The following is a 27,866-nucleotide window of genomic DNA, read 5'->3' as shown; positions in this document are numbered from 1 at the left end:
TCCATCGTAATGAACTTTCTCATCAAAATGTGGTATTCTAGATGAATAGTCCAAAGGTAAAACAAGTCCATTTTACTCTGTGACGAACAAGCTGAACACAAAGATGTAATGCAGCAAACTAGTGTCAGAAAATTATACATAAAGTCAGAGCAAATGGTAAACGACAGAAGAAAGTGTGATGTTGCAGTAGAGTTCAGTTTTACCAATTAAATTTCTTTGCAGAACAATTTTTAGATGCTTTGAGGGAGAGTTAGTATTTTTAATGATAAATTCCAGTATGTAAGCAAACATGAAATAGTTTGAATGAAAAATTAACCAGATTGAAGAGTTTCTGGAAAATTAGTGTTTATGTCAGGTGGACAAATTTCATTTATTTTCCATCAGTCAGAGGAAAAAATGTGCTGGACACAAAATAAGAATGTTTTTTTTCCCCCCTTTTCTCACAGCTTTGACTGCTTATACGTACCTTACTATCTTTGATCTTTTCAGGTAATTCTTTTAATTCAAAGGCTAAGTTTAAATGCATGCACCAATAAGATTAATTAATGTCAAATGTATTTTTTGCTGAATAAAGCACTGCAGATGCTTGAAATCTGAAGGAAAAAATTACATTTGTATATTCAGCATATGAAATAGCACCTATGGAGGGACAGAAACACATCGAGATTTAAGGGTGATTGCTTTTCACCTCGCCATTTCTAATGAAGGGGCAATAACCTAAAATATTAATTTTGCTCATTTCTCTTTGGATGCTATCTTATCAAGTTCAATACTTTCAGCTATTTTTCCAAATTGCACGAATAGCTGGAGCAAAATATATTTGGAATTTTTACTTTCTGCCAGACTTGTCAATGACCACTTAAATGTGGTTTATAAACCATTTTTTTTGTGTCTGGTCACTTAAATGTGGTTTGTAAACCATTTTTTGGTGTCTGGTCACCCTCGCCCGGTAATGCCCTTCTTGTACTCAGCAGCATTTATTGTATTTGCTTCAATGAGCATGAGCTATTATTGGGAGCCCTTTTTTTTTGAAAACTTATGTGGTGGGTTCTGCTATTTTTGCTATTCTGTTATTTTTGATACCCTGTAAAACTGATATTATTTCTCCACTGGTGGTAAAAATGGAATGTGATTTTTGTTTCTGAGAAAATTGTTATAAATTAGCTCAAGGTGTGGTTTGTTCGTCTGAATCTTGACTGAGAATTCAGCGTTAGAATCAAAAAGTTCTGTTCAAATCATCTCTTTGAAGATTGCATTTTTTTAGTTTAGTTGAGGGGATATTAACCAAATCCCACCCACTTAATGAAATTAATTGAAAGGGGAGAAATATGATTAAAGAGAACTGAAGGTCAGTACGAATTTGGAAGAGATAGGTAGATTAAAATTTCAGAAAATAGTTCAAAAGGACGTTTTCTGATTTTCAGGCTTTTGTTTTATTTCAGTTAAACACCTTTTGCCCTTTTGTGAAAGAGAACAGATCAATTAGTCATATCGGTGATGATGTCATTTGATTCAAAATTTGTAGCAAAATATCTACTAGATATTTGTAATATTTAAATCGAAAACATGATTGAGATTTTTGCAATACAAAATTAAGCATTCTCTTGTTAGGTTAGCTTTTAAAAATGTTTTTTTTTTCTGATTTCCCCAGTATTCCTTTGACGAATATATTGTTTTTGTTAAATCCTATTTAAGATTATCTGATTAATTATCTGTTAATGGTGCCCACTGACTATTATTTCCAACACTTAAAAAAAAATCAAACCAACCTTTTACCTGATTAGATGGGTTTATAACATTATAGTATATGGTGAACATAAATACACTAAAACCCCTGCATGCAATTTTTTCTGTGAAACATTTGGAGTTTTAAACAGATTTATGAAAAGTTATTTTTGATTCTTTCAATGCATTCAATCCATCTTTTTGACATTCATTTGTTTATTTCACAGTCTGCTATCCTGCTTGATAAGTTTCTGGGTGACTTTGAAGAAGCCTAGTCCAGGATACTCTTTTGGGTAAGTCTATTTTCAGTGTACAGTGAACACTTAAATTTTGCACGTGAATTTAGGAATTCAGGAAAGGATACTGAACAATTTTGGGTTTTTTTGAAGAAGAGTGCAGCCTTTGTTTAGCATTTCTTTACAAAAATTCATAAATGTAAATGTTCAGGCCAGTTGGTTGTATATCACAACCCAGGGTTGGCTGAGTGTCTATCCATCCTCATTTAAAGAATTGTACTCCAGAGAGATGTACTGTTTTACTAAAGATAAGATTGAAGACAATATTGGCTCTGGTGCCACATGCTCTTCCACAGCCAATATGCTGGTTACTTAATCGTACACCAGACTCACCAACGTGATACCTCCACTAGAAATGGATGCAAATCAATGCGATATTGATAATTAAATGGCAGCCTGACTCATTAATGGAATCAAGCACTGAAACTTAGGATTTCATCCTAATGGCTCTTGATTACCTGACAACTTACTATTCTCCTTTATCGAGTGGTTTTTTTTGTGTGCAAGGAAGAAATCGATTAAATTCCATAAACAATCACAAATCTGAATAAGAAGTATTCCAGATTGCTTTGCCAAGTGGGGTTGCAAAGAGAATGCCGTCATTCTCTTGGGAAGTCCCTAGAGAGCTAATCAATCAGGCAAAACAATAACTTCAAAAATATCTTGAGTTGACCTAGCACAGATTTGTTAAAAAACAAATTGTTTTATGACCAACTTTATTACATTTTTCAGTTGTAATCAAGAAAGTTAAAGAAAGGAATGAAAAGATAATGTCTGTGAATTTTTAGATGCTGTTTAATAACATCACACACAGTAGCCAAGTTAGCAAAATTGATACCTTTGGAGTTAAAGGTTTACAAGCTGTATGAAAATAAAATGTTAATGACAGAAAAGAGAGTGTTGTAGATAGGGTTATTATTTAGAATTCCAGGAAAACATAGATGTGGCACACAAAATTTAATATGCAGAAGTATAAAGTTGCATATTTTGGCAGAAAGATTATAAGGACAGATAATATAGAGTAAATAGCAAAGCATGAGCAGGAGTTGAGACATCTGGGTAGGCCCCCACCAACACAAGCTGAGCAAGTTGAATCCCTATGCACAAAAGCCATCCCAAAGGCAGGTGGGCTTGGTGGAGCTTGTGCTTATCATGAGCTTATTTCACCGTCTGTTGGGCATGTTTCTGGGTGGTGCTTCTATCAATGCTGTTCATTTGCCTTGCAGGCCATGAATCTGAATTTATTGTCACGAACAAGTCACGAAATTCTTTGCTTTGCAGCAGCGTCGTACAGCAAACATTCATATTATAAAACAATAATATATAAAACCATAGTACATGGAAAGTAAGGCTCTGTCTTTGGTTCATTGATCATTCAGGAATCTGATGGCAATGGGAAAGAAACTATCCTTGTGTCTCTGAGTGCTTGTCTTTAGGCTCCTGTACCTTTTTACCGATGGTAGAAGAGGGCATGGCCTGGGTGGTCCTTTAAGGATAGAGGCTGCTTTTTTAAGACACCGCTTCACGTAGATATCCTCAATGGAGTGAAGTCTGGTGCCTGTGATATCGCAGGCCAAGTTAACAACCCTCTGGAGTGTTTTCTTGTCCTGAGGCTATAAAGTTTATGAATTGACACTATGGGCCATTGAAATAGGCACCCTGCTTCTGGTTTGGGTATGTATGGGGAGGCAACAATCCAGACCTAACCTGCATGATGTCGTCCCTGAACTCAGTTGTGAGGACGTGATATGATTCAGTTTCATATCGGACCTGGATATGTAGATGGAGACCACAGGCTGATTACCATAAGAAAGAAAGATAGCATCTTAATTTCTGTCTACAGCTTAACCAAGGAGTTGAAAAATATATTCTTAAACAATCTACATCCATATTAGCTACTCCATGATTAAATGTGAGTGCCAATTTCAGTGTTTTATTGGATAATTCCAAGCTTTGATTATTTTGTTAACAAAAGCTATTTCTTTCAGAAAGATCAGAACTCATCACAGACATGCTGTGGGCGGCATGGTTCATGCAGCGGGTAGCACAATGCTATTACAGCACCAGTATACTGGGTTAGAATCCAGTGCTATCTATAAGGAGTCTATACGTTCTCCCCATGTCTACGTGGGTTTCCTTTGGGTTCTCTAGTTTCCTCCCATCTTTCACAACATACAAGGGTTCAAGATTATTTTATTGTCATGTAATAAAACAGAAAATGTGATTTCAGCAAAAATTCCCTGTGGCCCTTACAATCAGAGAAAGAAAAGCAAATGAGAGTCTCCCCACAGTCACTGAGAGTTCATGGATTTGCCTCCAGTGCTTCCGCAGCCACACAACCTTCAGTTCAACTATCAGCACCCGATCTTGAGCTGCACACTTCTGACACGATCTGTAAGACTCCAGCACCCTTGGCACTTTCTAGCGTCTCGATCCCAATACCTAGTACCCCTTCAGCCATTCTCGAGTCAATCTCTAGCAGTTTGCAGCCTGGTGTGAGTCCCTTCACTGCGTTGTAGGCTAATTGGGGTTTTTGGACGGCACAGGCTCATGGGCCTGAAGGGCCTGTTACCCTGCTGTATGTCTAAATTTAAAAATTAAAATGAAAAAATACAACACAGAGACAACATTGTATAAATTTTAAATATTTTATTTCCAGGGACTATTAATGGAAAGAGAAGCCAGTAGTAGAATATATAATGGCATGCTTTTTGATGTCCATAATTTTATTTTGCCTGACTATTCCTTTCATTTTTTCATGGAAGCGCTTTCTATGGAGCTGTTATTTTCTTCCATTTTAAACTACTGACTTTATGTACATTTTCTGTTTTGAATACACAAGGAAAACTAATTTTTTTGTCTTAATTTAAATAAATGGCTTGAAATAGTGTATTCATTTTTTTTAAGAGAGATACCTCATGGTAACAGGCCCTTCCATCCCAAGAGCCCACACCACCAAATACACCCAATTAACCTACCAACCCAGTACATCTTTGAATGATGGAAGAAACTGGAACAGCCAGGGAAAACCCATGCAGACAAGGGGAGAATATACAAACTCCTGGACATTGCCAGCCAGATTCGAACCTAGGTCGCTGGCATTGTAATAGCATTGCACTAACCACTCCACTAACCATGCCGGTGGTTCAATAGTAAACTGCAATCTCTTTCACTTTCCTGGTTTCCATCTCTGCACTTTGCAGCATGGAAATCGAAATGTACTAAGGATGAACTTGATCCCTTGCTCTCCATTTGGACTCAGTGCTGTGGATCCAGATAAAAAGTATACCCAGCCCCTCAACTTACTGTGATTGAGTTCCATCTCTAGATTAAGAGCTCAGAGCCAGATAACACATCATATCTGCTTGGCTTAATGACAACCTTGCTTTTGCATATAATGTGGCCCCATGCAAATGAATGGTGTCATCGATCTAGATTGGAAAGTGGAACTTTTTCATTCTAATCAATTAAAACAGGAATAAATTATTAAATGTGTTAAAGTATGTTTATCTTTTTATCTATTTAAATATACTTAAACTGTTTTAAAATATTTCTGTCTGTGATTATCAGACGGTTTTCACAGAACAAGTTGTCAAAGGGCTGTTGTGGGCATTAGGAGGCAGAACCTCTGAGACCGACAAAGTGGTCACCCAACCACTCTACTTCACATGACATTGCTGCAGCAGTGAGGCTTGGAGCTGCAAAAGCTAATGGCTACAGGGATAGTAAATGCAGCTACATGATCTTCAAAGAAAAATATTACCATAGAATTCAGATTAGACCTTTTCCATGTTCCTGTAGATTCATGATTTTAATCAAAATATCCACAACTGTTGTTGCTTCATTAATAAATATATTTATTATATCATAAATTTAGTATTTGGTTGAGGAAAGTTTGTGCTATGTAAGAATTTCATTGTGAAAAATTCCTTGTTAGTCTATAAATCAAAACCATTGTTTGAGATGGTTCAAGAGAGCTATTTTGCGATCAGCCCAGCAAGTCGACTCTTAAAACATTTCAGCAGTAGAAAGTGCAAGAACACATTACAGGGTTACAGTGAAACAATCAACTAGTACATAGCATGAGCAGCTATTTGTGAGGTTCACTCAGGAGTTTGATGGCTGCAGGGTAAGAACTGTCTTTGAGCCTGTTTTTCACATGTTTGAACCTTGTCCCTGTCAGGAGGAGGGAGAAAAGAGTGTGTCCAGTGTCAGATGGGTCCTTCAGTGTGTTGGCTGCTTCTTCAGGGCAGCAGGTAATGTAGATGGAATTTATGGTTAAGGAGGAGGTTTGAGAGACATTATGAGCTGCATTCACCATCTTCTGCAGTTTTTTCGATTCTGGCAAAGCAACTCATACAATGTGCTGTGATCTATCCAGATAGAATACTTTCAATGGTTTTAGCTGATATAGTTGATAAAGGGAACAGAAGAACTTCCTTAGCCTTTTAAGGGAGAAATGTAAACAAACTGACTGCAATACAAGATCTTTTTTTTTAATCAATGAAGTGCAAAAGTAAGAGTCCTTAAATGAGTTCCTGATTGAGTTTATTGTTGAGTCTGCTGGTGGAGGGATAGCAGCTGTTCCTGAACCTGGTGGTCCGAGTCTTGTGGCACCTAGACTTTTTTTTTTATGGGGTTGAGTATGATAAAATTATGAAAAATAAATTTTTGAACAGGGTTTGCATAATGCAATTGAAAGGAAGGTTAAATGTATTTGACCAATTTTATGAACATAAAATACTGCAGATGCTAGATATCTGAAATAAAAGCAGAAAATGTTGGTAATGATCAGTAGGCTGGGCACTTAGAACAATTTTACTTTTATCCTATAGCTCTCTATGTGTGGAATAGATAATGCATTACTGAGATCCATGCATGGATTGTTTTACAATTCTGACACTTCTTTTCCTGCCCGATGCTTAAATTTCAGATTTGAGAGGTTTGAAGTATTAGCAGTGTTTGCTGCCACTGTCCTGGCTCAGCTTGGGGCTCTCTTTATACTCAAAGAAAGGTAGGAATGTGGGCCTTTTTTTTTTGATTGACACTTAACATTTTACCATGAAAATTTATCTCTGTCTGACATGCATCAGGCTAATCAATATTTTACAAATGCAATGAACACAATTGTCCTTTTCAGCCTTAGAGCAATAATTGAGGAATTTGAGAATATTTTAGAATTGTGCCAATAAATGGATGGGGGTGATGGAGCACATTTTCAACGTGCATTAGTGTTACTTTAAGGTCATGTTCAGGTTTAATATAATTGATAAGTGTAACCCAAACCAGAGATTTAGGAAATACATAACCCAGAAATTCCATTTAATGTGCATTATTATTTAATAAAATTGCAGATATTCTAAAGTTAACTTTCAAAGTAATATCAAGTTATTTCTTGAAGATGTTTCATTGTGATTAATCTAAATGTGAAATATTGTGGTTTTAAATCTATGAATAGTCAAATATATCAAATCTTATTTGTCATTGCAAGGTGACCTTGCCTTCGAGAATAAATTTAAAAGAATATCTCCTAGTATATTTCAAACATTTTTTTCTTCCTGAATCCTAAATTTTCACCTTGCATTAAAATTTCTTATTCCAAGACATAGTTCCAAGCAATGAGGGTAACTTGGCCTAAAGTTATTGTCCTGTGTTCTGCAGTTAACTGTGTGTAATAGGGATGCAATTATAATATTTTACCCATTTTTTTAAACCTTTTCTTTGTTCCTCCTTTTTCTTTTAAATTCTCTTGACCAAAATAATAACTTGAAATTTGCTCCTGTGTTCAATTATATCTGTTATATAGAAAACTGCTAGGGACGTTCAGATTACTTCGATTATTCCCTATTTCACCTTCTTTGTTATAAAATCAGAAAAAGCTGGAAATACCTATTAGGTTAGGTGAGTGATTTTCAAACTACCCCCCAAACTCACATTCCACTTTAAGCTCTCCCTATGCCATAAGTGCTCTGTGATTAGCAAGGGCTTGCTTAAGGTGGTATGTGAGTGGAAAGAAAGAGGTTTGAAAACCACTATTTTAATCGTACCTAATTGACTCGTTATGTGCGCAGTTTCATAACTCCAAAGGAAATGGGCCAATGACAATTTTTCTCAAGCAAAACATTTCAGTAACAATTGAGTCTAGATCAGTGGTTCCCAGCCTTCCCTTTGACTCCCATTTTTTAAGCTGTGCAATGATTTCATCATTTTTTTATTAACAGTGTCGAGCGATTTCTTGAACAGCCCGAGATTCATACGTAAGTTTAGTTTGAGTTCTATAAGAATACGCATTGAAATGTTGTCAGTTTTTTTAATAAATCCATTTGTTAATTTGTGAGCCTATACTTACAAAACAAAATCTTGACAAATACTTTCTTGATTCTCTTCAAATTAATTCTCACTTTAGTTGCAAAGACTAACATGGAACATTTCCTGTTTAAATTTCTCTTAAGTTTTACATGGAAGGATAAAAACTGGGTACCTGCCCATGGCTTGGTTGTATTTGTTAACAGATCCTCCAGGTTCAGGGGCTACTTAGGCCTGTCTATAATTATGGCCACAGATTTTGTTTTGGCCTATGAATAGTGAAATGTTTCTGTCACGTAAAGATCTTGTTATCGAATAGTAAAATAGGATAGGCACCGGAAGTGCTCATCAGGTAAGCCAACATCTTTGGAGAGAGGGAATGATGAACCGCATTGAGTCCAATACTGTATTTTTTCTCTCCACACTTTTTAACTGACCTGATGAGTATTTACAATATTTTCAATTTTAAAACTTTGTAAATGTCTATATTTTGGTATTAATTAGTTCAATATTGCATGTTCATCAAATTCAAAGATGACTCAATTTTTAGAAATAATTACAAAGTATATAATTATTAAGATTAATATAATTTTCCACGATTTCCTTAAAATTTCTACTCTGTAGGGGGCGTCTTCTTGTTGGCACCTTTGTGGCCCTGTTCTTCAATGTGATTACCATGCTGTCTTTGAAGAACAAGTCTTTAGCTTATGTCTCTGAAGGTATGTTACTGAGTCTCTCATCAATGCTGGCCTTGCTGGGCAAAATGTGATAGACATTTCCAAATGACCTAACTATTACTCTCTTTAATGAGATATCGTGGAATCTAGAAAATCACTTCACCTGCAGCATTTTGTCATTAAAAGTTAAAGTGGCCTTAAAATGTAAATTGATGAGAAAAAGTTTTTTTTTCTAGACTGGATGTTATCACGTAAACTTCTTAACTCAGACATTTTGGGTTTTCTTGTAATTATGCACAAAATATAGTCTGCACTTCATGACAAAAGCAGAAAAGTGCTGGAATTACTCAGCAGATCAGACAGTAGCAATGGACAAAGCAGCGTGTTTCAGATTATGGGCTTCCATCAGAGCACATCTCCTTGTTTGCATCTTTTGTGGTTCCTGCTCAGATGAAAGGACATTGAATTGAAAAGTCAACTCCTATTTACCTCTCCTGAAGTGTATTTACATAATTTTTTACTTACATTTCAGATTTTAAGTTATGTACATTTCTTATTTTGTATTTCTGCATTCTATACTCAGTCTATTCAATGATTTTTTTAAAAATTTGAGTAGGGATTCCCTGTCAGGTATATCTGCTTGTTAGAATATGTTACACTTGCAACCTGCTGCATCACTTCCATCCTTGCTCCTCAATCCCCCCCCCAGCCCCTAGATCACTCTTTGCACATTTCAACTTGCTGTCAAATATGGAAACTGGTTAAAAGAGAATCTTGATCTCAGTAACCAAGGGAAGTAAATCAGCAAGTGTCTGATTTAGTGTCAGCAAATTAGTGAAAATTTTCATTCTAACTGTGAATTGTTAATTGAATTCTGTCATTGCCTTGATAGTGTGCATTCCTTGAACCCGTAATCATTATCTTTTTAAATTCAATTCATAGCTTTAAAGGGGGTAGAATAACCTCTTGCCCACAAACGTTCACATAGATGATACATTGTCGTCTTCTGAAAATTCAAAGGATTTTAAGTGGTTATAAACTTAGAATGTCTTTTAGTTTCTCATTAAAAGGATTGAGTCTTGTAGGATGCACCTAAACAGTCAGTGTATCTTTTTGTAAGCAGTAGAAACTTTATAAATTGTTTCTCCCAATTCTTTATCATACAGAAATGGAAGCTTTATGGATAGCTGAGTTAGTGTCCTATTCTGAAAGCTCCACAGATAAATGATAAATGTTGATTTTTGCTGAGATTCCATCTGTACCGGATTGTTATAAAATAAATTGATAGTGAGAAATGGGTACAGTCCTATTGTGAAAGTCATGATGGGGGCTTCTCAAGCATACCTCCTGGAAAACAGTGAAAATTGATATTTGACGTTTTGGCAAAGGGAATTGAAAAAAAACAAAGCAATAAATCTCAGAACAAGCAAGCTATTCAATGCTTTGAATTGTGCTTTTTAAAATGTTTAATTGTTTATTGTTTTGTGGACTGAGACCACAGTTAGCAACTTTGTTTTGCATTCCATCCAACCTATAGGTGCACAGCAGGTACTGCAAGAAAACAAGCAAAGCAAAAAACAATTAAAAATTTGTTTGGCCACACAGTTGAGGGTATGCAGGGAATATAGTCGGAGGTTAGGTTTGCAGCCTTGTGGGGCACTTGTGTCAAGATGATTGTGAAGGAGAGGCTGTCATCCATCTTCTGAGATGTGCAGAAGGTGCTGTCATCAATCCTCACTAATGGTATGGAATTAAAGTAGTTTCTTTACACAGTTCAAGAGAGAGGTTGAAGAACTAGCGTATTGTTGCTCTAAGAATTATTTTGTAAACTGCATATGCTGGAAATACAAAGTAAAAATGGAAAATGCCTGAAAGAAAGCAGGTCAAGCAGCATCAGTGGAAAAATAAATGGTTGACATTTCAGGTCAAAGTTCTGATGAAGAGTCTTTGACCTGAAATGTTAATTATTGCTTCATCATTCTGCTTTCTTTGAATTGAATTGTTTTTAAAGAGGTAATGATTACCAAGAACCACACTTATGAAATTATCAGTTAATTTCTCTCCAGTCAGCAATATTAGCTGACTATATATATATATATATAAAAATAAAAAGTGTTGTCTTGATGAAGCTCGAGTGCAGTTTCTTAGAGACAACCCACAGAATTTCATAGTTTTTTTTTGTAGTATGAAATAAGAGAAAGAATCTAATGAGCCTTCCTGTTGTCTTTGCAGCTGCCAGTACAAGTTGGCTCCAGGAGCATGTTGCTGATCTAAGCCGAAGGTGAGAGTGATTCAGAAATGTTGATTGATGCAGTCTGTCATCGACTATATTTAAAACAAAAAGTTGTTATGGGATAGAATCAAAAAGTTACAGCACCATTGTGTCTGTGCAAAGAAATAACTCTGTCTAATACATTTTATTGCCACTAGGTCTTTGCTCCTGTAGTGGACATCAGAGTTGTTTTTAAATTGTTTCCCTCTTTCAGACAGTACCAGGCTCTGAGTGAAAACTTATTTTCTCATCTCTCAATCTCATAAAAATCGATGCTTGGCACCATTTAAGTTGCCACACAGTCTCATTTGTTTAAAGGAAAACATCCAATATTTCCTGACAGCTCGATTGTTTTCTCCAATCCTGGTTTTGTCCTTGTAAGTAACCTCTGTAAATTTTCCGGTGCAATCATATCTTCTCTGTAATGTGATTAAAAACCCATATGCAGTACCCAATCTGTGATCCAGTTAATATTGTACACAATTGTAGCATGACCTCCAGATTTTATGTTCTACATCATAGTTAATAAAGGCAAATACTTTCGAGGGTATGCCTTCTTCCACATTGAGTTTCATTTGCTATACTTACACTGTCAACCAGACCAACCAAATCTTCCCATTGTCTAAAGCTTTCCTCCTCACTGCCAACCACAAGACCAATTTTTGTATTATCTACAATCATGTTTCTCATGCCTCCTACATTTAAAATCAGTCGTCATTGTTAATTTAATAAAAACAAGGTTCTGAATACTCGATATTTTAGCACCCCATTGTTAATCTTCCAGTAACAGTAATATCTGTCAAACATTACCATTTATGGATCCAGATTTTCTGTTGGATTCAGAATGATATTTTAGTTTTTTTGATCAGCCGGCCATGAGATATGTTATCAAAAGCCTTGTTAATATCCATATAGCCACACCAATAGCACTGGCTTCTCAGTAAGCTTGATTAATGTGTGACCTTCCATTAACAAATGCATGCTATTTTTGATTAATGTCTACCTTTCTAATGAAAGTTTACATAGTCCCACAGAATTGATTCCAATAATTTACAATTTCTAATTTGAACAAACTGGCTGGTCGCAACACAGTTTGTCCTCCCTCCCTTTTTAAATGATAGTATAACATTAGACTCCTATCCTCTGTTATCAAGATAGTTAGGTTGCTAATGCAGATAATTTGAATAGTGTCTTCAGCCATTCAAAGCCTGGTGTAAAGTCTCTGTACCACAAAAGAAGTCATTGTGCAGATGAGTGAAATTTGATCCATCTTCAAAACCTATATTAAATACCTTGATCTCCGTACAAGAAGCCAAATTAGAAGTTTTTGAAGTAGCTTAAGGGTAATTGTTGCTCTAATTTGTTCTTTCCTCACAATCGGACAGATTGATGTGATTTAGATAAAGGTTAACCTTGTTGAGTAGGGGCATACCACCTGATCACACAGAGTCCCAGTGGACTGCACTTTCACAAAACCACCTGCTAAAGATTAAACATTTGAGCAGTTTTTGCTGTAATCACAAACTACAGGAAGATAATCCTGTAGTTTGGAAAATGATGTTTTTCACATCAGCTTTATTTAATGTATGTAAAGTGCATGTATAGGTCACTAAATATTTTCATTTCTGCAAATTTTAATGGGTTTTACAGTTATTTACGATTGATGTCAGGGATCGGAATTGTTATTTGCACTTGCATTTTAAGTGAAAGGACAAATTTGAATATCTAAAAGCATAATATATATAGTGTAGTATATTATTTAATGCACAAAATAAATACCCTGGAGTAACAACAAGGCTGTAATTTCATCATTGAACTCCGATAATTATAGAGCACTAAAGCTGCACTCTTGAAGATAATTACATCATCTTCAACCTTGGATCAGGTTACTCAATCACACCCAGGGATTCACTCTATTATCATGTGAGTGGATTGGAGAGAGTTGTTTCACAAATGGAGACCTTTTTGTTAGTTATTTCTGTCTAATTTATTCTTCACTCTGTGTGGCTTGACATCCTTAAAAATAGTTGAAAGTTAAAACTAAGATCAGTTCAGACAATATTGACAGAAAAAAATGGAGCTACAAATATTTTTGGCGTGGCTTGTGATGTATCGACGAACAGTTTGACTGATTATTGTTGCCCACACTGGATTATTTAATTTATTTGCATGGGAAATAAGCAGTTTCGTCATCAGAACATACTGTATTACATTTCTCACTGTATTAACAGAAACAATTTATCTTTGGTTTACTGACCTCCTAACAAGAGTTGCCGAGTAGTTCTCCTTGCAGGCTGTTCATCCATGACTCCTGAGATGAGAACTATCAGGATGGTAGTTCTTTGGTAATGCTTGATTGGGATAACAGGAAAAATCAAAATGCCTTCAGAAATTTTGTTAGTATGGGCTTGTGAGATAAATGATTTTATATCCAAAATATTGTGTGATAATTGCAGAGTCATGGCTTGAAATTACAAAATGGATTCAGAAAAGGATTGCTTCTAAAAGTCCCAACTGTATTTGACTTTCAGCTTGTGTGGAATAATTCCTAGTTTAAGCAGCATTTTGCTTCCTCGTATGAACCCATTTGTCCTCATTGACCTTGCAGGAGCATTGGCACTCTGCATCACCTACATGTTGATTGAAATCAAGTAAGTGGTGGACATGGCATGTTCTGTAATTTGTTTGATCGGTGATAAATTTGGAAGTGAGACAAAGATGTAGAAAATGCAGTTAAATGTTCAAAATCAGAAATCATTTCTCACAGGAAGATTCATTTTGGGTTTCCCTTCGCCACGTTATTAATCTGTCTCTTCTCTGCTATCTCACTGCATTCAACTATTCTTGCCTGCTGAGCTAGCCCACTTTGAGTTTAAATATGTTTTCTGCACTGACCCATTGCCCCCAGTGTTGTCCTCGACTATCCTCTAGTTACTCTCTGGTATTTACACACATTACATACAATGACTTCATCTTTCGGCACATCTTTACTCATCCCTAACTGCTTGAGAAATTGGCAGTGAGATAACTTGTTGAAGTGCTGAAGTTCTTTAAGTATGGGCATATCCGCCATGCTGTTGGGGAAGAAGTTCCAGGATAGTGACCCAGCGATTATGACCCACTATGCTTATAGCACCCAATACTAACACAATTTCTCTAAACCCCATGTGTGCTCTTAGACTGCTTAACTGGCACCATAATTAAATCAGAATTTCCCAAGTGAACTTTGGAAAGCTTGATATCCCTGCCAATTAATACAAAACTATGACATCTTTATCTTAAAAGAGCCTTGAATCGAGTCATTCACAATAAATGATTTAAGTAAAAACACAGAAGAGCAGGAGGAACTCAGCAGATCTTGCAGCATCCATAGGAGATAAAGATATACAACCAGCATTTTGGGCCTGAGCCCTTCTTCAAGGTACGAGTAAAAATCAGGCAGGCATTTCAATTCCCCATCCCATTCCCTTGCTGACATGTCTGTCCATGGTTTCATGCACTGCCAGACTGAGACCACCAGCCAATTGGAGGAACACCACCTCATATTCCATCTTGGCACCCACCAATTAGATGGCATCCACATCGACCTCATTTCGTTTAGCCACCCCCCCCCCCCCCCCCATCTACCCTGAAGTTTCCTCTTCCCTCTCCCTTTTTCTCCTCTGAACCCATACCCACTGCTCTGTACTCAGAACCATATACCCCTCCCACAATCAATTCTTACCTTTCCTTTGTCCTTCCTCCTATCCATATCCAATTAACACCCTTTATCTACTGGTCTGTGCTCCTCCCCCTGCCTTTCTTTACTTCTTCCCAGCCTGCTTTTGACTCCTTCCTCGAAGAAGAGTTCTGGCCTGAAACGTCAGTTGTATATCTTTGCATCTGATGGATGGTGTGAGACCTGCCGAGTTCCTCCTGCTCTTCTGTCTTTTTACTACTCGCACAACGTCTGCAGGCTTTCGTGTTTCACACAATAATTGATTTTCACATTCTGCTATTGTCCACTAACATTCAAGCCTCAACTTCTTCACAGGCATGTCTCCATTGCTGAAACCCTTAACCCCTAACTCGCTCACCCCAAGTTACTCCAAGATTTACTTGTAGGTCTCACATTCCTCCTTTTCTAGTAACCCTGACTCAAAATATGCTGCTTTCTCGCACATGTTAAATACTTCATCTTCGATCCTTCCTGGCCCATTACTTCATCTTCGATCCTTCCTGGCCCATTACTTTATATCATAAATCCTAAGTATCTTTAACAATTTCCTTCATCTCCTTACCCCATCCTATCTCTGTTATCTTCCTTTGTACGACAGTACATTGAGTATACAGAGCAGGAACATTCAACATAATGAATAAGATGATATTTAAATTTGTCTTCATTTTCTCCATTGCAACATTTCAGCATTATATTTCTATTTTTTTGTGTTTAACTGATCTAGTTTCCTTTAAAAGAATATAATCCATCCACCTTGGGAAGCCAACATCACATTCTAACTTTTCAAGTGAAGATACTTCTTATTGAATGGATTGGTTTATAAATGTATTTGTAGCTCATGGAGGAAACTATCTTTGCTTTTCCATAAGTCATACTTTAAAGATCTCTACCATGTCGGCTCTTGCTTTTTCCTCTTTTTTTTTTAAAAAAAAGTCCATTTTGTTTGCTTTTTGCAGTATTTTCTCCCTTTTATAACCATCCTTGTATTGGTAGTTTCCATAACTGAAGTTTTTATAATTACATTGTGACCTGTACAATATATATTTGGGCTCCCAGGTAAATTTAACATAACTTCTAAAAATAAAAAAGTGTTAGTGCCCTGTTGAGATTTTTAATTTCTTACTGACCCCTTTGACCCCAGCAAGCTCTTAATTTTAATAGTAAGCTTTTATTCACCTGTATTCCTAGATCCCTTTGCTTGTTTAGCCCTATTCAGTTTACTTAAAGCAATCTTTCTATTTTTTCATATCGAACTGCATCAATTCGTATTTAACTGTGGTAACATTCATTTGCATTTTATTGCACAATCTGCAAATTGTGAATTTCAGTGGGGCCAGGACTAATCATTCCAAGTTATTTTCTGAATTCCAGGAATCTAAATAACCACATTTTCCGCCTCCTCCTCCTGTTTTTATCCAATAGGTTATGGTTATCCATGACCTCAGGCACTGACCATGTGTGCTTTCCACCATCTTTGTCTTGATGGAACTCCTTTCTTAAACCTCGCTCCCTTTTCATTTCTATCACCACATTCAAAACACTCATATCCCATAATTCAGTCAAGCATTCTAAACAATATCCTTTGTGGCTCTATATCTGCAAAGAATTGAGTTATTTTAAGGTTAAACTTGCTATTGAGATATTTTTATTGTTGACCTTGCTTTTTAACGTTAAACTTGCTAACCACAGTTGCAAATGGATAACATCTTTTAACTAGATGTGGGAAGAGTAGGTCTACTATTATTCTTTACTCACCAACTACTTTTCTTCTCCATTCCCAGTAATTATTTTGCAGTGGATACAGCATCAGCTATAGCTATTGCAGTTATGACATTTGGCACCATGTATCCTATGAGTGTCTACAGTGGAAAAGTGCTACTCCAGGTAGGAGTTCTCTATCAATAGTCCAACCATGCTACATCTGTGCTTATTAGTAAATTAAGTTCTGACTAGAATTGTTCTAAAACAATTTTTCAAAAGAATGCTCTTAACGCATTATGAGCAAGTGTGTAAAATGTAAATACTGAATCCATTTGATCTTTATATTTGGTATCCTTAACACATCTTGACAGAAAAATTAGCATTTTAAAACACTTTTGGTTATGATGGAATCAGTTTTTACATTATGAATTAAGATTATAGTACAAGATTATGTTGGACAGCAAGAGAAACGGTTGCTTTCGTTATATATTGGTGTTGAGAATGAGAACGTGGAAACAAGGAAAGAGTTGAAAATAATGAGGGAGAATCATTTCATGAATAGATTGATTTTTTTTTTAAAAAAGATGCTTCAGTTTGTGAGACACCATTCAATTTATTTTTGCAGACAACTCCTTCGCATGTGATTGGGCAGTTGGACAAGCTTTTAAGAGAGGTATGTATTGAAATGAAAGTTCTCAAGGATCACCCTATTTTACTTTGTACATGGTTTAATTCCTTTCTATCACATGGTACAGGTGATTTTCCTCAGTACAAGAAGCCAATCTTTTAATTTTAACTAAATAATTTACTTTGAAAATCACAGATCCATTTTTTAAATTACTACATTAATGAGTGTGGCTGTTCCCAATCACCCCAATTTGAATATTGTACCAGTTGAGAAAACAAATCTCATCATTCACTAAAGGCAAGATAAAAATTACTGAAAGCTGCTGGACTTTTATTCTTAATGTAAAAAGATAAAGATGTTAATAGCGACGTCCAGGGTTACAGTTTTTTCCATACTTTCTCTGCTGCTGTATTTCCTTTTTGTTGCTTCATTTGAAATATTTGGAGGACCTCTTAACCGTCACAGTGCATCTTCTTTTATTGGTCAGGTCTTTGACAATACTATTATATAAAATTTCTTTCATTTTCTTCACTAATGTTAGTCCCTTTTTCAATGGGGAGAAATTTGTAACAGTAACACATTGTATCATCTTTCCAAAATGGTAAAAGGTTTTTTTACTCAAAAAGCAAGTTTAAAAATCCAGAAATGATAATACAGGTACAAGATCATTTATCTGGATATCTAAAATCCGGAAAGCTCCAAAATCCAGCAATTGGGAAGAGAGACAGCAGCGTGGGTCAGTCAGGTGGGGGTGAAGATCAGCAGCACGACTGGAAGGGGGTGGGGGTGGATACGGCAGCACAATTTGGGTGGGCTTAAATCTGGCTTTCCAAAATCCGGAAAAATCCGAAATTCAGAACACATTGTCCCCCAAGAGTTCTGGATAAAGGATCGTGTACCTGTACTCAACTATCCAGCCAACATATATGAGAAACACTTGAAGCACCTGCTCCTAAAAATATTAACTTGTAGCGGCGCTATGGCGGCACTACAGCTTCCAGAAGGCATCAAACTAATTATATGACGGCAGTGTGTGACGACGTCAACGCATGTCGGGTGCGTGATTCATGCTTTTAAAAGGTTGTGCACGTTCTGAACAGAAAATCCGTTTGATTCATTGAAGAAACGCCTTTGTGTGGTTATTTCATCTTGTCCACTATGATTTCAGTGGCCACAATTGATCGCAGCCAACACTGTAAAGCTACCACCTTTCTGGACAGCTCAGCCTGCACTGTGGTTCCAGCACAATTTCACCTTTGCAGAGTTTAGTTGGACACCACTCGTTATTACCATCTCTTAAGTGCCCCGGACCAAGCCGTTGCTAAGAGGATTGGCGACTTCCTACAGGATTCATCACGTTCCAGCAAGTATGACTCTTTAAAAGCACTTTTATTGTGGGTATATGGTATGTCCCGTAGGGAAAGAGCAGCCAAACTACTACACCTTGATGGATTGGGAGACCGCGTACCTTCAGAACTAATGAATGAAATGTTGTTCCTTGCGTCTGGTGAAAGTTCCAATCTGCTATTCGAGCAGCTCTTTTTAGAACAAATGCCAAACAATATTAGGATCTCGTTATCCAAGTGTTCATTTGAAGACTCAAGAGCTGTAGCAGCAGAGGCAGACATTCTATGGCTGGCTAAAAAGGTCAACAAGGGAAAACAAGTCTACGCAACCAACCCCTCCACTCTTGACCCCATGTCATATTCGAGTGCTCTTAACACAGCACTCCCTACAAACTGCGCCCAAAAATGGGTGTTGGGGAGCAAATGTCCACAAGCGCCTTCCACCCTGCTTTTTTGCAGGAAACGCTCAGGCCAACCACCAGTAAGGGCTGCAGCGGTTAGCAAAAAAGCTGCAAACCTATTGTATGTATGGGACCAACTGTCCCAGCGAAAATTTCTGGTGGACACGTGTTCAGAAGTTAGTGTAGTTCCGCCCACTGGATTTGATACACGCCATTCTACCCCGGACCTTCAACTAACAGCAGTTAACAGTTCCAACATTCTGACCTTCAGCACCAGGAAGATGAATGTCAAGTTCAAGAATCATCTTTACACTTAGCCATTCATTATAGCAGCAGTATCCTGATCTTTGCTTGGTGCAGAATTTCTTCAGGCTCGTTCATTCCTCGTCAACTTAAAAGGGTGTTGGATAATAGAAGGAACTACTTTTCAGACTATTCCTCTGGCAGACGCCTATACCCCTGCTCTGTGCCTCCAAACATTAAGTACTCCAGTGGATGAATTCTCCAAGCGGTTGAAAGATTTCCCTGAAATTACTACTCTACAATTTTCCACCTCCACTGCAAAGCATGGACAGCATACTCACAGCATTTGTACTAAGGGCCCACCTATCCATGCTAAAGCGCATAGCTTGCTGCCAGAGAAACTACATTGAGTTAAGGACGCATTTGCCAAGAGGGAGGAACGTGGCATAATTTGTAAGTCCGATAGGCCCCGGTCATCCCCATTACACATGGTCCCAAAACACAATGGAGGTTGGTGACCATGTGGAGATTACAGGCAGCTTAATGATGCCACCATTCCAGATAATTATCCGATACCTCATATTCAGGATTTCTCGGCTAATTTGCATGGAGCAAAAATCTTCTCCAAAATAGACTTGGTGCGTGGCTATCACCAAATATTGGTAGAGACATTTATGTGTCTATTCAACACTTCTATTATTTTTTGGAGGGCAGAGAATTTACTATATACACTGACTACAAGCCATTAATATTTGCGTTTTCCAAGGTCACAGAGCCTTGGTCATTGTGACAACAATTATCATTCACTTCAGAATTCTCCACAAAAATACTACATATTTCCGGAAAAGACAATATAGTAGCTGATGACTGTCCCCTTCTGCTCCATTCAAGGTTTCATCCGTAGATCAAAGTATTGACTACGCAGCTTTGGCCATGGCCCAAGAACATGACAATGAGACAAATGCCTATCGGACTGCAATCACAAACCTACGATTAAGGATGTCGAATTAGGAGTTAATGACAAACTACTTCTCTGTGATGTATCAAGGGGACACCCATGCCCAGTAGTTCCGTCATCATGGAAATGTCGAATACTCGACTCTGTGCATGCCCTCTCACATCCATCAATTTGATCGACTGTTCGTATGGTTTCCCACAGGTTAGTGTGGCACCGTCTTAAAAAGATGTTACACAAATGGCAAGGTAATGCATTGCCTGCCAGGAAGCAAAAGTTCAGTGACATACTAAGGCACCACTGCAGTCCTTCCCAACAGTTACTCATCGTTTTGCTCATGTCCACGTGGACATTATTGGTCTCCTTCCTGTTTCAAGAGGATACCATTTTTTTTTCCACAGTAATAGGCAGGTTTACTCAATCGCCTGAGGCTATGCCTGTTGTAGATGCTACTACAGACACTTGTGCTCGGGCATTCCTCAGTTCCTGGGTGTCTCGTTTTGGTTTACTGGAGCATGTTACTTCAGATAGAGGACCACAGTTTACTTCCTCGATGTGAACGGTCTTGTCTCACTTACTCGGTACAACAATTCATCATACAAATCCCCAGGTTAATGGAACGGTGGAAAAATTTCATCGACATCTCAGATCGACCTTGATGGCTCGGTTAGAGGGCCCAAACTGGGCTGATGAGCTGCCCTGGTTATTACTGGGCATTACAACAACTCCAAAGGAGGACCTCCAAGCTTCATCTGCTGAACTTGTGTACAGTACACCTTTGATGGTCCCAAGGGAGTTCATCCCCAACCATTCCAACTCCCAACGATGATGCTAAGGAAATGTTGACTAGACTAAGGGAGACTGTAGAAAAATTGACCCCATACCACCATCTTCGCATGGAGAACACTTCCTTCATGCCCGAGGACCTCAAAAACTGCAAATATGTATTCAAAGTTATTATTTCTTCTTCCCACATTTTGAATCTATTTTAACTAATTATTTTTGTTCACTTGTGTTTGAAATTAGCTTCTACTGAAAACAGGACTTGAAATTTATAAATTGAGAGATGTACCCAAGAATTATGTAGATTCCATGAAAAAGAACTTACCTCTGGCCATTGACACATTGATCACTTAAATAACCATTTGATTAACTATTTACTGCCAAAAATAGAGCTTCATCTTCAATTCACCAGTCATTGTCCAGCAGACTTCCAAGGCAAGGGGTTAGTCAAGTGAAAAATTAAACTAATTAAATCAAAAAGTGTCTTTGCTCAGACAAGAGAGGAAGCAAATCAAAACATTGTGGATTTCAGACCAATTCACAAGCACATAGAAACATAGAAGATAGGAGCAGGAGTAGGTCATTCGACCCTTCGAGCCTGCTCCGCCATTCAACGAGATCATGGCTGATCTTAAAGTTCAGTACCCCGTCCCCATCTTCTCTTCGTAACCTTTAATACCCTTATACTGAAGAAATATATCTAATTCCCTCTTAAATATATTTAATGATCCTGCCTCCACTGCCCTTTGTGGCAATGAATTCCACAGATTCACCACCCTCTGGGTATAGAAATTCCTCCTCATCTCGGTCCTAAATGGTTTGCCTATTATCCTCAAACCATGGCCCCGGGTTCTGGATTTTCCCATCCTTGGAAACATCCCATCTGCATCCACTCTGTCCAGTCCTGCCAGAATTTTATATGTCTCTATGAGATCCCCTCTCAATCTTCTAAACTCCAGGAAGTACAATCCCAAATTACGCAATCTTTCCTCATAAGTCATTCCTGCCATTCCAGGTATCAGCCTGGTGAATCGCCTCTGCACTCCCTCCATTGCAAGAACATCCTTCCTTAGATAAGGTGACCAAAACTGCACACAATACTCCAGGTGGGGTCTCACCAAGGCCCTATACAGCTGCAGTAAGGTATTCTTGTTCCTATACTCAAACCCTCTTGATATGAAGGCCAACATACCATTTGCCTTTTTAACCGCCTGCTGTACCTGCATGCTCGCCTTCAGAGACTGAAGTACAAGTACCCCTAGGTCTCTCTGCACTTCCCCGTCTCTTAATCTATTGCCATTCAAATAGTAATCTGCCCTCCGGTTTGTATTACTAAAGTGGATAACCTCACATTTATCCACATTGTAGTGCATTTGCCATGTATCTGCCCAGTCCAAATCACACTGGAGCTTCCTGACCCCCTCTTCCGTGCACACAACCCCTCCTAACTTAGTGTCATCTGCAAATTTGAAGATATTACATCCAATCCCCTCATCCAGATCATTAATGTAAATTGTGAACAGCTGGGGTCCCAGTACAGATCCCTGTGGTACCCCACTGGTCACCGCCTGCCACTCAGAAAACGAGCCATTTATCCCAACTCTCTCTCTTCTACCTGCCAGCCAGTTCTCAATCCACATCAGTACTTTGCCCCCCAGTCCCATGAGCCTTGATTTTGTTTATGTGGGACCTTATCGAAGGCCTTTTGGAAGTCCAGGTTCACCACATCCACTGGCTCTCCCCATCTATTTTACCTGTCACCATCTCAAAGAATTCCAATAGATTTGTCAAGCACGATTTACCTTTCGTAAATCCATGTTGACTCCGTCCGATCCCTTCTCTGCTAGTCATATGCTCCGCTATTACATCCTTAATAATGGATTCCATCATTTTGCCCACTACTGATGCAAGGCTCACAGGCCGATAATTCCCCGCTTTTTCTCTACCCCACTTTTTAAATAGTGGGGTAACATTAGCTACCCTCCAATCCATGGGTACTGATCCTGAGTCTATCGAGTTCTGGAAAATAATTCTTAAAGCATCTGCTATCTGAATGGCCACTTCCTTGAGTACCCTAGGATGTAGATTATCAGGCCCTTGGGATTTATCTGCCTTCAATCCCATCAATTTCCCCAAGACCATGTCCTTAGAGATACTGATTTCTTTCAGTTCCTCCCTTGCATTAGTCTCTATGTTTCCCAACATCCTTGGGAGGTTATTTGTATCCTCTCTTGTAAAAACAGAACTAAAGTAAGAATTTAATTGGTCTGCCATTTCCTTATTCCCCATTATATATTCCCCTGATTCTGACTGCAAAGGACCTACTCTGGATTTCACCAATCTTTTCCTCTTGACATATTTATAAAAGCTTTTGCAGTCGGTTTTTATATTTGCCGCAAGCTTACTTTCGTAATTTATTTTTGCTCTCTTGATTAATCCCTTTGTCCTTCTTTGTTGCATCTTGAACTGCTCCCAGTTAGGCTAACATTTTATTATGGTATTGAAGGAGGTCAACATTGTTTAGGGTGTTGTCAACATTGTCAAGAGGCATTACATCAAGGTGGATGCAAAATATTTAATACACTATTTGGGAAAGAGCAGGGTATCCTGACCAATATTTATCTTTCAGCCAATATCCTTGTGTTTTTTCATGAACTTCAAACTTCACATTGTTCAGTCTGCCTAAATGATTTGTTGCAGGAACAGAAACATAGGAACAGAGAAAAAGTTAATATTTTGGGTTAAGGTCCCTTCCTCAGAACTAGGAGGAATGTGGAGGGGTGTCTATTTCCACCTCTGATACTTGTTCAATCTTTGACCAGTTGAGAAGAGGTTAACTGGTTTCTTTGTCCACTTGTCTTTAAGCAAATTTTTAAATGTTACTGCAAATTAATATTTTTGGTGCCAACAGTGAACAAATTGCTGTATTAAAAAAAGGAGTGATGAGTCAGAATACAGGAGGGAGATTGAAAACTTGGCTGAATGGCATGCTAACAATAACCTCGCACTCACCGTCACCAAAACCAAGAAGCTGATTGTGAACTTTAGGAATGGAATACCAAAAGTGAACAATCCTGTGATCACTGGGGGATCAATGGTGGTGAGGGTGGAGCAACTTTAAATTTCTGGGAGTCACTATTGTGGAGGAAGTTAACCATGCAAGTCTGCAGACACTATGGTTGAAGTAAAAACACAATGCTGGAGCAAAGATAAAAATATATAACCAGCATGTCGGGCTTTAGCCCTTCATCAAGGTATGGAAAAATCTCAGCAGGTGTCTGAATAAAAAGGAATGGGGAAAGCAGAGGAGGAGGAACATCATAGCAAAGATAATAGGTGGAGAAGCGAGGGAGGGCACAGCATTAAGCAAGGGGAGCAGGGATGGCTAGGTGCATAGAGAGGGAAGGAGGTGGACAGCTGAGGGAAAGAAGACATCGTGTTGAGAAGAGTATCAGATTCAGTGGGTTCACAGAGAGACAAGTGTTACAATCATATGTAACTTTTATTAATACTCAGGAAACAAACAAGGGAGAATATTAAATGATAAGAAATACTAATTCATATAACCAACAATACAAACATTCACCTCGGACATCAGTTAGATTTCGACAACAGTAAACATATATTCAACTCTGCTCACACATGACACATACGGTTTCACTTGAACAATGATATAAGCGTTGCCCTCTGACATCAATTGGACTCCGACAATGGTAAACTTATTCAACCCTGCTCACACAGTATAAACAGGGGCGTATACACATACTCCCATTTCCCTGATGAATGGGGGGGGGGGGGGGAGGTGTGGCTGTACTGCAAGTATTGATCTATCACAAAACTACTGCTCAGCTTCAATGTAGTGCACACCTTACCTGAGACCCTTCCAACGACGTCCACAGTAGTGACCTGACATGGAGCAGTGTCCAGAGCTTGGACCACGAGGTAGGGAGTGCAAATATGCTCTGTGCTGGTGCTAAATACAGTGCTAATCTGTGCTGCTAACCAGTGATGACCCTAGGTGATTTAAATTAGGCATTGGTAAGGTGTGCATTAATTAGTGGCCGGACTCCAAGCTTGACTGACAGGTGATGTAACTTCCAAATAAGTTTCAGATGGGGAGGACATGTGACCACCTGCAATGCACACATTCCAGACAGGCAGGGAGGCCACTCTTCCTTCACACACACAAAACAGAAGGGAAGGGAGGGGGAGGGTAGGTTTAACAGAAACTGGAAAAGTCAGTGTTAATGCCATTAATGTTGCCCCAGAACATCTCACCTCCGATAGTGGAGCGCAGTTTACCTCGGGGCTCTGAGTGGTGCTTGCCATACTGTTGGGAACCTAACTCCACCATACCATGGCATATCACCCGCAGATCAATGGGTTAACATGGCGGTTCCACAAACACTTAAAAGCAGCCCTGATGGCCCAGATCAAGGGCCAACTGCCTTGGGTCCTTCTGGAGATGTGCACTGTGCCAAAAGATTACTTTAACGTATCCGCAGCAGAAATGGTCTACGGTGCACCCTTGGTAATCCCAGGGGAGTTCTTGGCTGCCACCAGTGGCACTGAAACAGCTGAGAGAAAGACTGGGTACCCTAGGCTCTCCACAGCCCCCACTGCATGCCAACCCAAATCCTTCATCCCCAAAGACTTGCATACCTGAGAATATATTTTTGTGTGAAGGGAGCCCACCAGGCGCCCCTCCAGCTGCCAACTGAGGGGCCGTATAGGGTTGTCAGGCATAATTGGTCGACATGTGTGTTGGACATTGCCGGCAAAGAGGAAACATTCACCCTCAACTACCTGAAACCAGCCCATGTAGACATTAGCCAGCCGGTCAACACTCAGCCCTGTGACACAGATGTAGGCTGCCCAAAGCAGCAACGGACACTTCGATTGCCGGTTCTGAGGGTGGGGGTTGTGTAGCGGCCCATGAACCGAGTCGCGATCCAGCTCACAAAATGGCTGGCGATCGCGAGGGCCCCGCAGGGACCAACAGTTGTCATTCCGCGTGACCTCCTTCAGGGCAGGAATGCCAGCAGGTCAGAGGCCAGTGCTGCAATGCCATCACTCCAATCGTCAGAGGCAGGGGGTGAATATAAATAGAGCTGGCAGAGCAATAAATCAGTCTTCGACCTCGACTCGACTGTGTATGAATTCTTACTCCACACTTCGCATAGTGTTCATGCTATAGCTGAATATTTTTTTTCAGTACTTGCACAATCAGTTTGTTTACATTTCTCTCTTTTGTATGGTTTAAACAACCGATAAGTAGAAATTCTGCCTGGCCTGCAGGAAAAAGACCCTCAGGTTGTACAGTATGTGTTGTAACTCTGACAATAAATTTGAACTTGAAATGCTAGAGGAACTAGCATTAGTCAACATTTCAGGTCGGGATCATTTATCCAGATTCGTAAATTTTAATGACAGGTCCCAACTAGAAACCTGCTGGCTGGCCTTCTGTGTTCTTCCATCATTTCATTCTTTGCTCAAGATTCCCATCTGCAGATCGATGTTTCCTAAATTTTTTTGTCATCTCTCTTGTAGGTCTCCACACTGGATGGCGTTCTTGAAGTGCGGAACGAACATTTTTGGACCCTAGGATTTGGAACTCTGGTATGATCCTTGAATGTGAATTTAGTTGTATGGCAACAAACCAAAGTGCTTTGATTTGATTAGTATATTACCTTTTTAAAATGTCTTCTAGCATTCCATTGTTGTAATAAAATTCAATGGATAAATTACTTGCAACATTGGTAAAAAATTATAAAACAAATTCCCAATAGATTTTTAAATATTTATTTGTCCTGTTGTTCCTTTTCTCGTCATTCTTCCTTGCTTTTTTTCTTATTTTAGACATACAGACATACGGTAACACGCTCTTACAGCTCATCCCACCCACTTACACCCAGTTTGCCTCACATACATTTTTGAACAGTGGAGGAAACTGGAGTCCCCTAGGAAAACCCATGCCAACACAGGGAAAACGTTACAAGCTCCTTACAGACAAAATTACTCCTTATCAGTAATTTTATTTTGGTTTATTACTCTCCGAAATCCTCCAGATTCTGACATTGCATTGTTATTCTCAATATCTGGAAAAAAATATATACTTTTAAGGTTCAGCTTTCATTTTGGAAGTGGGAGAAAGTCATTTTAGAGAATTTCTTTCACCTGAGTTCAATAATGAGAAAATGGAAAAGTGTGTGTCCATCATCCTTGTGTAAGATTGATTGAAGGTTTGTCTCACAAAGACCTAGAGAAGCTTGCAAACAGCTTCACACCTGCTCAATCTAGACATAGCCTGAGACATGATTTTAAGTTTGGCAAAAATAAAGCAAATTGGGGAGTGATGTCAGGGAATTGATTATACAAGGAATGATTAATATCTGAAATGAGCTTCTTGATTGGATCATAGAGTCTACAATGCAGAGAACCATATTTTATTTAAAATTGAAGAGCATTATGAAATGTTGAGGGTAATTGTGTTATTGAAATAAAACTGATGATCTGCAAATTTGATTCCAAAACTTCAGTAGTAAATATTTGACCATTGAGTAACATTGTGAGGTTCAAATTGCTTTGAAAGCAAATAAAGCACTTTCCAAATCAGTCAATTTTTTTTCCCTGTTGTGTATTTTCCCATGTAATTCTATCACTTTTGTTTATGTTCTAGCTTGGTGTCAATAAACCATTAAATGTCGCTGTTTCTCCTTGCAGACACTTTGGTGCAAAAATAGATCTTGCAACATTTCACTTAAATTCACTTGGGAAATATTTCTAAACAAACAGACTGCTTTGCAAAACATATT

General features: G+C 38.4%; 1 protein-coding gene across 1 annotated transcript in view; it reads left to right on the top strand.

Annotated features, from left to right (window-relative positions):
• slc30a6 (solute carrier family 30 member 6) overlaps positions 1–27,866 on the top strand; it is a 152,355-nt gene that overhangs the window by 91,359 nt on the left and 33,130 nt on the right. The window contains exons 5-14 of the mRNA XM_069930962.1: positions 447–489; positions 1,953–2,018; positions 6,955–7,035; positions 8,243–8,278; positions 8,952–9,046; positions 11,237–11,285; positions 13,808–13,927; positions 16,776–16,878; positions 17,321–17,368; positions 26,602–26,670. Of these exons, the coding sequence (XP_069787063.1) occupies positions 447–489; positions 1,953–2,018; positions 6,955–7,035; positions 8,243–8,278; positions 8,952–9,046; positions 11,237–11,285; positions 13,808–13,927; positions 16,776–16,878; positions 17,321–17,368; positions 26,602–26,670 (710 nt within the window). The remainder of the gene's footprint in view (positions 1–446; positions 490–1,952; positions 2,019–6,954; positions 7,036–8,242; positions 8,279–8,951; positions 9,047–11,236; positions 11,286–13,807; positions 13,928–16,775; positions 16,879–17,320; positions 17,369–26,601; positions 26,671–27,866) is intronic.

This window comes from Narcine bancroftii, chromosome 4, assembly GCF_036971445.1.
Source record: "Narcine bancroftii isolate sNarBan1 chromosome 4, sNarBan1.hap1, whole genome shotgun sequence".
In the NCBI taxonomy this organism is placed as follows: Eukaryota; Metazoa; Chordata; class Chondrichthyes; order Torpediniformes; family Narcinidae; genus Narcine; species Narcine bancroftii.
Note: the sequence above shows the minus strand (reverse complement) of the source record. Positions and strands in the feature narration are given on the sequence as shown.